The sequence below is a fragment of the Callospermophilus lateralis genome, chromosome 7 (assembly GCF_048772815.1).
Source record: "Callospermophilus lateralis isolate mCalLat2 chromosome 7, mCalLat2.hap1, whole genome shotgun sequence".
In the NCBI taxonomy this organism is placed as follows: Eukaryota; Metazoa; Chordata; class Mammalia; order Rodentia; family Sciuridae; genus Callospermophilus; species Callospermophilus lateralis.
The window spans coordinates 133,161,215-133,174,439 of record NC_135311.1 but is presented as its reverse complement, the minus strand read 5'-3'; the positions used below and the strand labels follow the sequence as shown (position 1 = coordinate 133,174,439).

General features: G+C 62.5%; 1 protein-coding gene across 2 annotated transcripts; it reads left to right on the top strand.

The window, feature by feature from the left end:
* The first annotated feature begins 3,459 nt into the window (after positions 1-3,459).
* Positions 3,460-13,196, top strand: LOC143405007 (chloride channel protein ClC-Kb). 2 transcript variants are annotated; one of them, XM_076863326.2, is made up of 19 exons: positions 3,460-3,559; positions 4,120-4,248; positions 5,014-5,142; positions 5,602-5,741; positions 5,994-6,071; positions 6,155-6,233; positions 6,783-6,908; positions 7,121-7,205; positions 7,297-7,398; positions 7,879-7,963; positions 8,200-8,373; positions 8,758-8,827; positions 8,980-9,090; positions 9,446-9,659; positions 10,362-10,495; positions 11,952-12,040; positions 12,184-12,267; positions 12,760-12,846; positions 13,149-13,196. In XM_076863326.2, the coding sequence occupies exons 1-19, from the start codon at positions 3,460-3,462 to the stop codon at positions 13,194-13,196; spliced, it is 2,064 nt and encodes a 687-aa protein (XP_076719441.2). The 2 variants fall into 2 exon arrangements, with proteins under 2 accessions (XP_076719441.2, XP_076719442.2); XM_076863327.2 differs by lacking the exon at positions 5,014-5,142.
* The last annotated feature ends 29 nt before the right edge of the window (positions 13,197-13,225 follow it).

The following is a 13,225-nucleotide window of genomic DNA, read 5'->3' as shown; positions in this document are numbered from 1 at the left end:
AGAGAAGTTTGTTGTTCCCGTGGAGATGAGATGCCTGCCTGCGTTGGCTAGTCACATAACTGACCGAGGGGGTTCTGGCAGCGCCCAGGGAAGTGACCAGCACTGAGTGAGGTGGGGGCAGGATGGGGGGCCCAGGAGCCCGCCGCCCGCCGGGGTGACAGGAGCCAGGGCTAAATGCAGATACTCAGTCATGGTGCCCAGGGCCTGAGTCATGGCCCCTGGACGTCGGATCCCTTTACCCACCCCGCCCACCAGCCCTCCTCCCTTCCCCCATCCCCGGGCGGGCGTCATGCACATAAATACTGAATGGTTCAGTGGCCATGGCCTCCTCCTGGGGATCCCAGGGACAGGAGGAGCTTCAAGGAGGATCCAGTCCCTGGAGTCCAGAGGTGGCCCCACCCACCTGGAGGCTTTTCACAAACACAGCTCCCCCAAGCCAGCCGGGCACAGGCCTGTGATGCCAGCCACTCAGGAGGCCGAGGCAGGAGGGCCGCAAGTTCAAGGCCAGACTGGGCAACTTAGCCAAGACCCGGTGTCCCAGTGAGAGTAGGAGGGCTGCGGACGTGACTCAGTGGTAAAGTGCTCCTGGGTTCTGTCCTCGGTACTGGGGCGAAAGTCACTCCCCAAGATTCTGATTTGGGGTTTGGGAGGAACCGAGACCTGTTCTCAGCTCCGCTGCAGCCAGCCCTGAGGCCAGTGTTCTGGAACCTGGGGTGGAACACCTCCCCACGTGCCGGGCACTGCTCTAGGCTGGGGCACTTGGACGTGGGGGGCACCGGCCGTCACAGGCACAGGCACACACTGTCCCAGGCCATCCTCATTGGGCAGAAGAGGAAACCGAGACTCTAAGTGGGGAGAGGGATGGCTGGCAGAACTGGCTTCAAACCTGCTCAGAACCTACGGAGCCATCTGTACGTCTGCCAGGCACTTGGAGAAACTGGGGGCTGGCTTGGGGACAGTGACTTTGGGAGGGACTTGCCCCAGGGACTGTGTCTTCTTGCTGCCCTCTTCCCAGTTTCCTGGTGCTCGAAGGACCAGGGATCAAGGATGTGGGCGTGGTTTGGCCGGGGGATTGTGGTGGCAGCTGCCCGAGACCAGAGACTGGGGTTTGAGGTGTCAACAGTGCAGTCCCTACCCAATCCCGTGACAGACCATGGTGGACAGTCAGAGAGGCTGAGGTAAGGGCATGCCCAGTCCACGCAGAGCACAAACCCTCAAACCCTGACATCACCAACAACACTCCAGCTCCTACTTGAATGGCCTTGGCCTGGCGTCCAAGGCAGAGGCAGCCCAGGGTCCCAGAACTGAGCAAATCAATGAAGGACCATTGCGATTTTCCGGTGTTGGCTTTGGGGTGGTCAGCAATTGTTCCATATCCCTTGCCCAAATCTTGTAAAAGTGGCAATAGAAACCCTCAGCTTTGTGCCCAGATCATGGCTGGAGGAACTCCCAGTAGGGGAAGAGCTGCACAGTCAGGTCTGAGTGCAGCCTCTGCTGTGTGATCTCGGGTGAGTGACTGCACCTCTCTGGTCTTCCATTTATCATCTGCAAAGTGGTGATGATACCGCTGACTCCCAAGGGTGTGGGGAGGATGAGCTGAATTGCAGATGTGGAGCCAGTGGCTGGCACACAAAGCTTGCTTGCCCCCTTACCCTCCCCCTGATGCCTGTGTTCCTAGCTTCTGCTGAGGTGAGACCAGGTCTGGGGCATTTACCTAGAGACCCCAGGCCAGAGCCGGTGCCCTGGGACGCTGTGGGTTTGACAGGCAGCTTTCTGGGACTTGAGGGTCCAGACACAAAGATCAAGGTCAAGTTCCTCAGCAGGCTCTGAGGGTTCAGTCACCCCAGGCCACTGTCCTTGGGCTCCTCCTGCCCCTGAACAAGACGGGGCCATCGAGGCAGAACCACGTCTGGTGTTTTCTGTTGTTACGGCGGTGTCTTGAGATGGGGTCTTGGGGACTTGCAACGTTGCCCAGGCTGGACTTGAACTCCTGGGCTCACGCGATCCTCATGGCTCAGCCTCCCAAGCAGCTGGGACTGTAGGTGTGCCACCACACCCGGCCTGCCTCTCTCATCTCTGGCAAGGAAGCTTACCTCTCTGCGATGGCATTTCTTTAAAACAGGATGACACTGCCAGGCACAGTGATGCACGCAGGTAACCCCAGCAGCTCGGGAGGCTGAGGCAGGAGGATCAAGTTGGAGGTCAGCCTCAGCAATTTAGGGAGGCCCTAAGCAACTTAGTGACACCCTGTCTCAAAATAAAAAAATAAAAAGGGCTAGGGATGTGGCTCAGTGGTTTCAATCCCTGGTACCAAAACAAAACAAAAACAAAAAAACAGGATGTCACTGCCACCTCGCTGGGTTTCTGTGAGCACTCAGTCATTCTTCGGAGGGTGCTGGCAGGGCACAGCCATGCTCCCCACCCGCTGCCAGTGTGCTCCCCTGCTCCACGCCCCGCTCTCCCGCTCCCATGTCCACCCTGAGAACCCAGAGCCCCAAGCCTAACCCTCGGCCTCAGCAGAGGACCTCTCCCCGTCCTGCAGGAGCACTGGTGTCCCCCTCCTGGGCCGGCCCCCAGGAGCCCCGACGGTGCTGCTGTGAAGTCAGCTCCACTCTGCCAGCTCTGGTGTGGAGGGGACACTCCGCTCCCTCCCCGCCGTGGGCAGCCCTGCTCTGGCAGGCTCAGTGGACTCAGGCAGTTCTGGCTGGTTTGTCAAGGACGTTCTCAATGCCACAGTGAACCTGGGCCGGGCGGGGGCGGGGAGGGTGTTGATTGGTGGAGCGCACACCTGTCCAGGTGCACTAGACCTGGACGCAAAGAGGCTGTTAGAAGAGGCCGGTCGGGGCCACAGCAGGACAGCAGGACAGCAGGGCAGGAAGGACTGACCGGTGAGGAGCTGCCGGAGCAGCACAGGGACATGGTTGGGACCTGCTGGGGCCGGGGCAGGCAAGGCAGGAAGAGGTTGGGGCAGGAGCCAGCGCCTCATGTGGATGCTCAAGGGGTCTCCTTCTGGGCCTGGGATTTTCCTGCCTCCTGCGGCCTGAGTGGAGGGTCACAGCTGCTCCGGGATGGGCGTGGGGAGTCAGAGTCACCAGGGGGACCCTGCAGTGAGACAGTGACATCCCTGGGTGGTGGAAGCAGCCTAGGGTCCCAGGAGAGCAGTGCAGGGCCAGGGAGAGAGGAGGCTCCGGCCAGGGGTCTGGGCTGGACATGGGGGAGGCCTAGGAACCCCCACCTGCCCATCAGACACGCCCTCCACCCCTCGGGGACAGAGCCTCTGTGACCAGGACCTGTGTCCCCTCCTGATAAGTGCCTGAGTGCACATTCACATGCACCAGCTACACAGGCACACGGGACCTGCCTTTCCACTCAGGAGACTGAGACCTGGAGAGGCTGGAGGCAGGTGAGGCTGAGGCTGCTCACCCAGGGTCTGTCTGTCTGTCTGCTCTTCAGGGCCCCATGGAGGAGCTGGTAGGGCTGCGTGAGGGCTCCTCGGGGAGCCCCGTGACTCTGCAGGAGCTGTGGGGCCCGTGTCCCCGCCTTCGCCGAGGCATCCGAGGTGAGAGCTGGGTCCCTTCCACCCCCCACCAGTGACCCCTCAGGACGTCACCTGCAGCCCCAGCCCACCCCAGCCCCTCCCTTCCCTCAGCCCTGGGCCGCGCTGCCTGGGCTCTCTTGGGTGGCAGGGAGCGCAGGGGCCTGCCTGCCCCTCTGTCTGTGGGCCAGCCGTGCCAGGGTCTGCCCTCTGCCTTTGGCCACCATGGAGGGGCGCTGCCTGGGGCCCAAGGCTCGATGGCCCACAGGCCCTGGGACAACGCAGGTCCTGCTGACTGCGTGCTCTCTGCACCCCAGGCCCAGCCGAGTCGCCGGCGAGGGCTGTAACTGCCACCCACTCCGGGCCACCCCCTGACCACTTTCCACAGGACTCCCAGTATGTGGGGGAGGGTGGACAGTCAAAGGCTCCCTGGTGGGGACCACCGGACTGGCTTTACCTGCCCCCAATCCTCTGGGCCCTCAGGAGGCAGAGCCGCCTCCGGTTCCCCTGGCCCTGCCCAGCAGTCCTCCAGGGAGGGCCGTCCCTGCTGGCCCCCCAGGAGGTGACCCCAGTGCTCTGCCCAGGGGGCCTGGAGTGGCTGAAGCAGAAGCTGTTCCGCGTGGGCGAGGACTGGTACTTCCTGATGATCCTCGGGGTGCTCATGGCCCTGATCAGCTACGCCATGAACTTCGCCATCGCACGAGTGGTCCGAGGTAGCCCCTCCCTGGCACGCCCGCTCTGGACCTGGTCTTCCGGGCACACACTGGGGATGCCACATGGACTGCCAAGCGCAGCAGGGTGGGCAGGGCCCTGGGGACGAGGCCTGGGGCTGACCCTGGGTTTGCTGGTCACTTGCTGTATGGCCCTGGGATAGCTCCTGGCCCTCTCTGGGCAGTCACTTCATCTGGACAGTGAGGGAGACAGCTGCTCCCAGATCCCTTCCCAGCTGAGCACGGGGGCCTCCTGTTCCTCCTCCAGCCTCGCTCCCTGCTCTCAGCTCAGTTACCCTGGACTCCAGGCATATGGCTTTCTGTCCCTGTCCCTCAGCTGGCCTCCACCCTGAGGCCTCCCTGGAGGAGGAGGCATGGGGCAGGAGAGGTCTAAGAACTTTCACTGGAGAACCCACTGCCTTAATGAGGACCTGTCACCCGAGGGGCCTCACACCGGGTCTCATTCAGGCCTTGACAGGTCTCCCGTAGTCTTTGGTGACCCTGAGAGGGAGGCATCCATACTGGTCCGTTTGGCAGATGGGAAAACAAAGGCCCAGAGAGGTTGAGTCACTTGCCCAAGGTCACTCAGCTAGGAAGTAGCAAAACTGGATGTGGGGACCCAGGTCCTACTCCTGCCACTTCTTGGGGGTCGGCCACTCACTGGGTGGCTGTGAATCTCCGTTTCCTGGTGAGCAAGTGTCCCCCACAGCATCAGGCCTGAGGGCTGCAGAGGCTGTGGGTGGCCCCCTGACACCTGGCCATCCTCAGCGCACAAGTGGCTGTACCGGGAGATCGGGGACAGCCACCTGCTCCGGTACCTCTCCTGGACCGTGTACCCAGTGGCCCTCCTCTCCTTCTCCTCCGGCTTCTCCCAGAGCATCACGCCCTTCTCTGGCGGTGAGTTCGTGGGCACCATGCCAGTCTCTCGGAGGTCCTGCACTGCAGCCCTCACCGGCCCAAGCCTTTTGAAGTCCCATGGGGCTCCGGGGGTTGGGGGGAACAGGACAGGTGATGGCAGGCTCCCCTGACAGGCTGGCCAAGGCCAGACCAAGGAGCCGCTGGTGGAGGCAGCCAGCTTCCCCAGGCTCTAATGCAGCCTCCAGAGAGTGGGGGTTCTCAGGTCTCCAGTGTGGCCTGTCATTCCACCCTGGGACCCCTTACCCTGAGGTCTGCCAGACCTGAGCAGAAAACAACCCACATCTCTGACCCTCAGTCTCCTCCTCTGCAAAGTGAGGCTCTGAATCCGAACGGCGTGGGTGTATGAGGCTGGGACCTGAGGGTGACCTGAAAACCCTGTGCCCAGGGCAGAGGGTTAAGAGCTCTAATACTGACTCTCACCCTGCCCTCCCCGCCAAGGTTCTGGAATCCCAGAGCTGAAGACCATCTTGTCGGGCGTGGTCCTGGAGGACTACCTGGACATCAAGAACTTCGGGGCCAAGGTGGTGGGCCTCTCCTGCACCCTGGCCACCGGCAGCACCATCTTCCTGGGCAAAGTGGTACGGGCAGTGTGGGGCACCCACCCGCCTTCCCGCCCCTCTGCCCTTCCCCCACCACAGCCAGTCCTGCCTTTGAGCTCAGTTCTGGGGGACAGACAAGCCAGGTCCCCAGATGGGGCAGAGTCCTATCAGAATGGGCCTGGGGTTTGGAGGAAGATGTAAGAGGGGAACCTGTTGCCCCTGGGGAGGCTCCGCCAGCAGCGAGGGTGGGCCCCGGCTCCCAGGCCCTGCACCCATGCCTCGCCTTGGCAGGGTCCCTTCGTGCACCTGAGTGTGATGATTGCCGCCTACCTGGGACGCGTGCGCACCAGGACCATCGGGGAGCCCCAGGTGGGCGGCCGGGGAGGCCCCTCGGAGGAATGGGAGGGCGCGTGGGGAGGAGGTTGGCTCGAGCCCAGGACTCCACCCCCCAGAACAAGAGCAAGCAAAACGAGATGCTGGTGGCGGCAGCGGCAGTGGGCGTGGCCACCGTCTTCGCAGCCCCCTTCAGCGGTGAGACCCTCCCTCCCGCCCCTGCCCCTGCGCTCGGGTTCCCACGCGCCCCTGTCGTCCGCTTGCTCCGCCACATTGATCAGCTGGCTCCCGCCCCGGGTCAGGAGGAGGAGTTGGGCTGAATTCTAGTTCTCACTGCCGTCCTGCTGTGGGCACGACCCCCACCCCCAGGAGGTTGGCAGGTGTTCAGTGGCTTCAGGGTTACCTTAGACAGACGTGGGTTTGAAGCCCAGCTCCCGCTGTGTGACCCCTGCCAGTGAGTTCACCTCTCTGAGCTGGGTTTCCTTAGCAGTCAAATGGGGATCAAAGCAGTCCCTGCGTGGCAGGTGAGGAGAAAGAAGGGCACGAGCAGACATCCCACAGCTGGCTGGTGCTCCCGGGTCCTCTCTACCCAGGGCTCAAGCCCTGACCTCCCCCACTCCAGGGAGATGGGTGGCCCTGGCTGTGCAGGCTGCAGAGCAGATCAGAAAAGGGTCAGGGAGCGGGTGGCAGGGGCTCCCGCAGGGTGGATGGGGGCGGGCAGGTGTCCTGAGCTCAGTGTGGCCCCAGGCGTCCTGTTCAGCATCGAGGTCATGTCCTCCCACTTCTCCGTCTGGGATTACTGGAGGGGCTTCTTCGCCTCTACCTGCGGGGCCTTCATGTTCCGGCTGCTGGCCGTCTTCAACAGCGAGCAGGGTGAGCCCGGGGGCTGCGGTGCCCACTCGGCGCCTGTCCAGCTCCTCAGGGTGTTGGGGTGCAGGAGGAGGGGGAAGGCCCTGGGGTGGGCCCTGGGGTGGCCTGGAGCTGGAGAGGGAGGCTGGTGGGGCCTTGAGGGAGGGGCGATTTTGCTTCCACCTCCTCCCCGACCTGTTGTGCCACCTGAGACCCCCACTGCCCTCCTGCCCCAGAGACCATCACCTCCCTCTACAAGACCAGCTTCCGCGTGGACGTGCCCTTCGACCTGCCAGAGATCTTCTTTTTTGTGGCACTGGGGTGAGCCGGGGCTTGGTCCCTGAGAGCCAGCTGGGGGCCTCCTCCAGCCCAAGTGGGCAGGGGCCCTGGACTCACCTCCTGTCGCCCGCAGGGCCATCTGCGGCATCCTGAGCTGCGCCTACCTCTTCTGCCAGCGGATTTTCCTAGGCTTCGTCAAGACCAATCGTTTCACCTCCAAACTGCTGGCCACCAGGTGGGCTGTGGGCTGAGGCTGGGGACCACTCAGGGAGTCCCCAGCTTCAGCCTCGCACCCCTAACTGAGCCCCTATCCTACCATCAAACAACCCCCAGCCCACACTCCACTTAGGGAGACCCTACTCCCTTACAGACACCGGTGCAAGTCCCCACAGCCAGCCCCTGCATTAGCCCCAGCCCCCTCCTTGAGTCCTTACACCACTGCTCCCCAACTCCCTCCCAGACCTGTCTTCCCTGCCCTAGGCCAGCCCTGCCCTGCCCTGCCCTGCCCTGGCCCTTCAGCCCAGGTCCTGAGGGCTGAGCCCACCTGCTTCTTCCCCTGGGGTGTCTGACCCACACCCCTGCTCTGGCCTCCCTCCACCCTAGTTTTGCCTTGGGGTCAGCCCCGGGGTGGTGGGAGCAGCCCCTGCTTGGGTGAGCCCCCTGTCCCCTTCTTGGGGAGAGGAGGCCCCCACTGGAGCCGATCCTCTCAACCCAGCAAGCCTCTGTACTCGGCCCTGGCCGCCCTGATCCTGGCCTCCATCACCTATCCGCCTGGCGTGGGCCGCTTCCTGGCTTCCAGGGTAAGGGGCGGCGGGTGGCGGAAGTGGGGGACTCCATTCATGCCCCTTCTGTGAGCATTATCAGTCAGTCCCCAGAACACCCTCCAAGGGAGACGCTTGTGTGACATTTTATAGGTGAGGAAGCTAGCTGTCCCCAGGGTCCCCACTGGGAAGTGGCAGAGTGGGATCTGGGGTGCAGGGTCAGGCAGTGAGGGCGCTGGGGACATGCAGAACTGCCACCCCCCACCCTGCTGCAGCTGTCCATGAGAGAGCTGTTGGACTCCCTGTTCGACAACAACTCCTGGGCACTGATGAGCCGGAACTCGTCCCCTCCCTGGCCCACGGAGCTTGACCCCCAGAACCTGTGGTTCGAATGGTGCCACCCGCGCTTCACCATCTTCGGGACCCTCGCCTTCTTCCTCGTCATGAAGGTGGGCCCCCAGGTGTGCCCAGAGCCGAGGCCAGCTCTGGGCGGGCTGGGGCTGCCTCAGGCGGCATGGAGTCCTTCCACCCAGGGTCCCCGATCTGATCCCTGCTCACTGGGTGCCCAGGGCAAGTAGCTTCGGCCCTCTGACCCTCAGTCTCTTGTCCCTAAATGGGATTGCTCTTGCTTCTGCCTCCAGGGAAGGCTGAGAGGGAAGAAAGGAAAGTACCTGGCAGGTGCCAGGCACACAGTGGGCCCTTTGTCGGCACCGTCCCCTGCAGCGCCATCCCTGATAGCAGCCCCTTCCTAGGAACTCTCTCTGTCCTGTCCCTCCCTTGCCCTGTACTTGGTTCCAAGTCCTCTAATTCCGGGCTCTGGGTCCCACCCCCAGTTCTGGATGCTGATCCTGGCCACCACCATCCCCATCCCCGCTGGCTACTTCTTGCCCATATTTGTTTATGGTGAGTCTGGGGTCCCGAGGGCCTGGGAGGCCCAGGGGTATAGGGGCAGGGCCATGGCTCCTGGCTCCTCTCCTCCCTCCCGGGGGGAGTACTGAGGATGGTCCCAGGGACAGAGGGCTGTCCCCTTCACCCTGTCACCCTCCTGTGTCCAGGAGCTGCCATCGGCCGCCTCCTGGGGGAGGCTCTCTCAGTGGCCTTCCCTGAGGGCATCGTGTCTGGAGGAGTGGTCAACCCCATCTTGCCGGGGGGCTATGCTCTGGCAGGTGAGTGGTCAGGGCCCGGCTTGGGCACAAACCTCATGGGGGCCCTGGATCTGCTGGTGGCACTGCAGGGCACATGAGTGGTTCCTGAGACCCTCAATCTGACCCCCACTCCCACGGAGGCCTGTCCACCTCCTGACTCCTTCTTAGTTCTTGTCCTGTCCCGGTGTCACATCCCCCCATCCCTCTCCTCTGGCCATGCCCAGGCTCTGGGGTGCACCCAGTGGTGGCTGCCAGGGGCCTCCCGGATACCTCCTACCCTGTCCACCTCCCACCCTGGCCACCTTCGTGGCCCTGCCCACCTCGCCCCTGAGGCTGGCCCCCCACCTGAGCCACCCATCCCGGCTCTGCCCCGCAGGGGCTGCGGCCTTCTCCGGGGCGGTGACACACACCATCTCCACGGCACTGCTGGCCTTCGAGCTGACGGGTCAGATCGTGCACGCGCTGCCCGTGCTGATGGCGGTGCTGGCGGCCAACGCCATCGCCCAGAGCTGCCAGCCATCCTTCTACGACGGCACCATCATTGTCAAGAAGCTGCCCTACCTGCCGTGGATTCGGGGCCGCAAAATCGGGTGAGCAGGCGGCTCAGGCCCGGTGACAGTGTGGGGGAGCCCAAAGAAGCCCCTCGGCAGCCATGTGGGACAGGGGTGGGAGGGGCCGACACTCGGGGCCCCTGGCCTCAGCCTCCCCGGGGCCGCATTGGCTGCCTGAAGCTGGGGCTCAGGTGCTGTCTTGCGCCAGGTCCTGAGGGCCAGCGCCAGATCTGAGGTCCCCTCTGTCCTCCTGGCTCTTTCTCTGTGGTCCTTGCTGGTCGTTGGAGGTGGACATGGAGTGGGCTTCGAGGCCCTCGCTCCCCCAGGGAGGACCCGCGCGGCTCCTGTCCCCAGGGAAGCGGGACTCTGAGACTCAGGGCCCCTGGGTTGAGGTTCATCGTCCCACGGATGCAAACTGCTAGGTTGCTCCAGGCCTCAGCTGCCCGCTGCAAGGCATGGGTGGCTACTCCAGGGGCTTCCAAATTTTAAAGTCTTTTTTCCTCCCATCTAACTTTCCCTCCAATGAGATTCTCCAGGAAGGCTGCCGAATAGAAGAGCCCAGCAGAGCTGGCCGGGGACGCAGGGCCTCAGTGACATGGCCCCAGGTTCCTGTCCACCGTAGGGTCCCGCGAGGCACTGGAGGACCATGGGTCCTGTCCCACCCCCCTAGGGGCCCCTGCCCCATCCTGGGGTCTGATGTCCTCACTCCAGGACCTAAAGGGAGCATCCCCCTGCCCGCAGCTCCCACCCCGTGACTGTGGAGCACTTCATGAACCGCACTCTCGCCACGCTGGCCAAGGACACGCCGCTCCAGGAGGTGGTCAAGGTCGTGACCTCCACAGACGTGGCCGAGTACCCCCTGGTAGAGAGCACAGGTGCCCAGGGAAGGGCTGGGGCGGGGGCTTCCCTCTGCCTTCCCCTAGGGCCTCCAAGGATCAGGACCAGAAAAGGCAGCCAGGTTGTAGATCCCAACCGGATCCAGGCTCTGCAGCTTAGCAGCTGTGTGACGTTGGGCAAGTCCCTTCACCTCTCTGAGCTTCAGTTTCTTCATCAGTAAAATGGACATAAAACCACAACCACATGTTTGAGGGATAAAAGAGGGGTGTTGTAAGGTACCCCATGAGCAGCTTTGGGACTCGTTGCAGGAGCCTGGCCTGGTGGCCTGTGGGTTGGGGAAGGCTGATGGGCCACTGTTAGGGTCTTCCAGAAGCTTCCCTCCGGGCTTCCCTGCAGAATTCCCTACCTGAGTGCCCTCTCCCAGTGACAAAGCATGTTTGTAAAGACAAATGAATGGTGGCTCTTCCACGGAAACTGAATCTCAGGGAAGGAGTGAACCAGACATCTTTCCTGTTTGAAAGTCGAGTATCTAAGCGAAGATAAGTTGGGGAGGGGTGGCCCTGCTCCATCAGGGCTACTACCAGCCACACATCCCCTCTGTGTAGTGAGACAAGGTGCACATGACATAGCTGGATTTAGTCCCTAATTGCCCTTTGGGTTGCATCTGGAGCAGTGAGCAACCTGCACAACCATGTGGGTCCCCCGTGTGCCGCCTCAAGAGGCCACTTATGAGCTCAAGAACTGTGGCTGCATAAGTCAGTGCCCTTGCCTGGAAAAAGGGGATCATTATGGTAGAAGGTTGCTAGAGGTCATCACCCAAATATCAGGCACTCCTCCGAACCCTAAGGAAACCCTCGGCACTTCCTTCCAGAACAGGCCTGAATCCCATTTAAAGATGCTGCACATGGCTGACCCTGCCAAGAGGCTTTCCTCCTAAACAAAGAATTGACCTGAAAGATCTCTTCTACTGAGTCACAGGAAGCAAGGAGGTCCCAAGCAGAGGGGACCAGGCGGTAGAATCACCGCCCACCCAGGAAACAGCTCTGTTGATTATAGGGGGCAGAGTGCTTATGCGCCTGCAAACTCCCATGATAACCCAGGGCTAGAGAGAGGCTTGCTGAGCCCCCAGCACACAGTAGGATCACAGAACATGGCGGCCCCTGGGTTCACTCCTACTCTGGCTGAGCTGGCTGTGGAACCTCCTGTGGGAAACCCAGGAGGAAGCCCAGTCTGCTACCCTCCTGGCCCCCGGCAGCCTTCCCCAGCCACCTGAGCTGCTGCACCTCCACGCCAGAAGCTGGGTGACCTTGGGCAGGACAAGAGGTCCTCTGTGCCTCGAAGCCTCAGTTTCCTCTTTTGTAAAATGAGGGTTTATAATCAGGGTCATCGCAGACCTAGGCTGCCCCAGAGACACGGGTCACGGCACTGTCCTTGACCTTGTAGGTTCTTGGTAAAGGAGAATTCCTTCTCTGTGACTCTCTCTCCGCTTGCTAGAGTCTCAGATCCTGGTGGGCGTTGTGCCCAGGGCCCCGCTGGTGCAGGCCCTTCAGACCGACCCCCCATCCTGGGCTCCAGGACAACAGGTAGGTCCTCTGGAGGGATGAGTCGGGAGGTCAGCGGGTAGTGGCGGGAGGGGCCAGCTGACCTGCCCGAGAGGTGGCCTGAGAGTGGCAGCCTGGGGAGGGAGGCTGGCCCAGACCCCCCACTGTGTGTCCTCCACCTCCAGCGGTGTCTCCAGGACATCTTGGCTGGGGGCTGCCCCCTGGAACCAGTGACCCTGCGGCTGTCCCCAGAGACCTCCCTGCACCAGGTATGGGGGAGCATTAGAGAATGCGGGCAGACTCGGGCTTCGGGGTGGGCACCCAGGGAGAGTTGGCAGCCCCTCCCTTGTGCTGGGCTGCTCTCTGCTCCCGGGGCCTGTTCCTCCTCTGCAGGTGCCGCCCGCCTGCCCCTCACCGCCAGGGCAGAGGCCTCTGGGTAGAGAGAGGGGTTAAGTGTCACATGGGGCCTGGTGGCTTTTAATTTTAGGTCCAGCGCATGCTCCCTGTGTAGTATCCACTCAGGACAGAGCCTGGGGAGGGGAAGAGCAGAGCAGACCAGGGGTCTGGGGGGGACCCTGCTGGTAAAGGCCACCTTTCCACCAGAGCCTTGCCCTGCTCCTTGCATGGACTCTGGTGACCCCTGGTGGTCACCTTGGATATTGCAGGCCAGGTCCCTCCTTCCCCAGCCTGCCCGCCCCCCATCTCAGGTCCTGGCATAGGGTCCCCTGCCCTCCAACATTTCCTACCAACCTCCCCTCCAGACGCACAACCTCTTTGAGCTGTTGAACCTTCAGTCCCTCTTCGTGACATCGCGGGGCAGAGCTGTGGGCTTCGTGTCCTGGGTGGAGGTACCAGGGTCTCAAGGGCAGGGCGATGTGGGGTGGGGGGCACCAACATCCTTCCATTCAAGGTTTGGGGGCCTAGAAAGACTTTGATAAGCCCCATCCTTGAACCAGTGAGGCCACTGGGCCTTGGCTGCCCCTAACAGCCGGCTTGCCACTCTGGGCTGCAGGGACCCCTCTGCACAACCACGAGGCCGTAGCTCAGACGCTGGCCCAAGAACCCACCACTAGGGGAGTCACCACGCCAGGGCCCTACTCTCAGCCTCCTCCACGTGCTTTCTCCCCAAACCCCGTTTCCTCTGTTGTAGTTGAAGAAAGCGATTTCCAACCTGACAAATCCACCTGCCCCGAAGTGAGCCCACCCAGCTACCCCATGCCAGGCTGG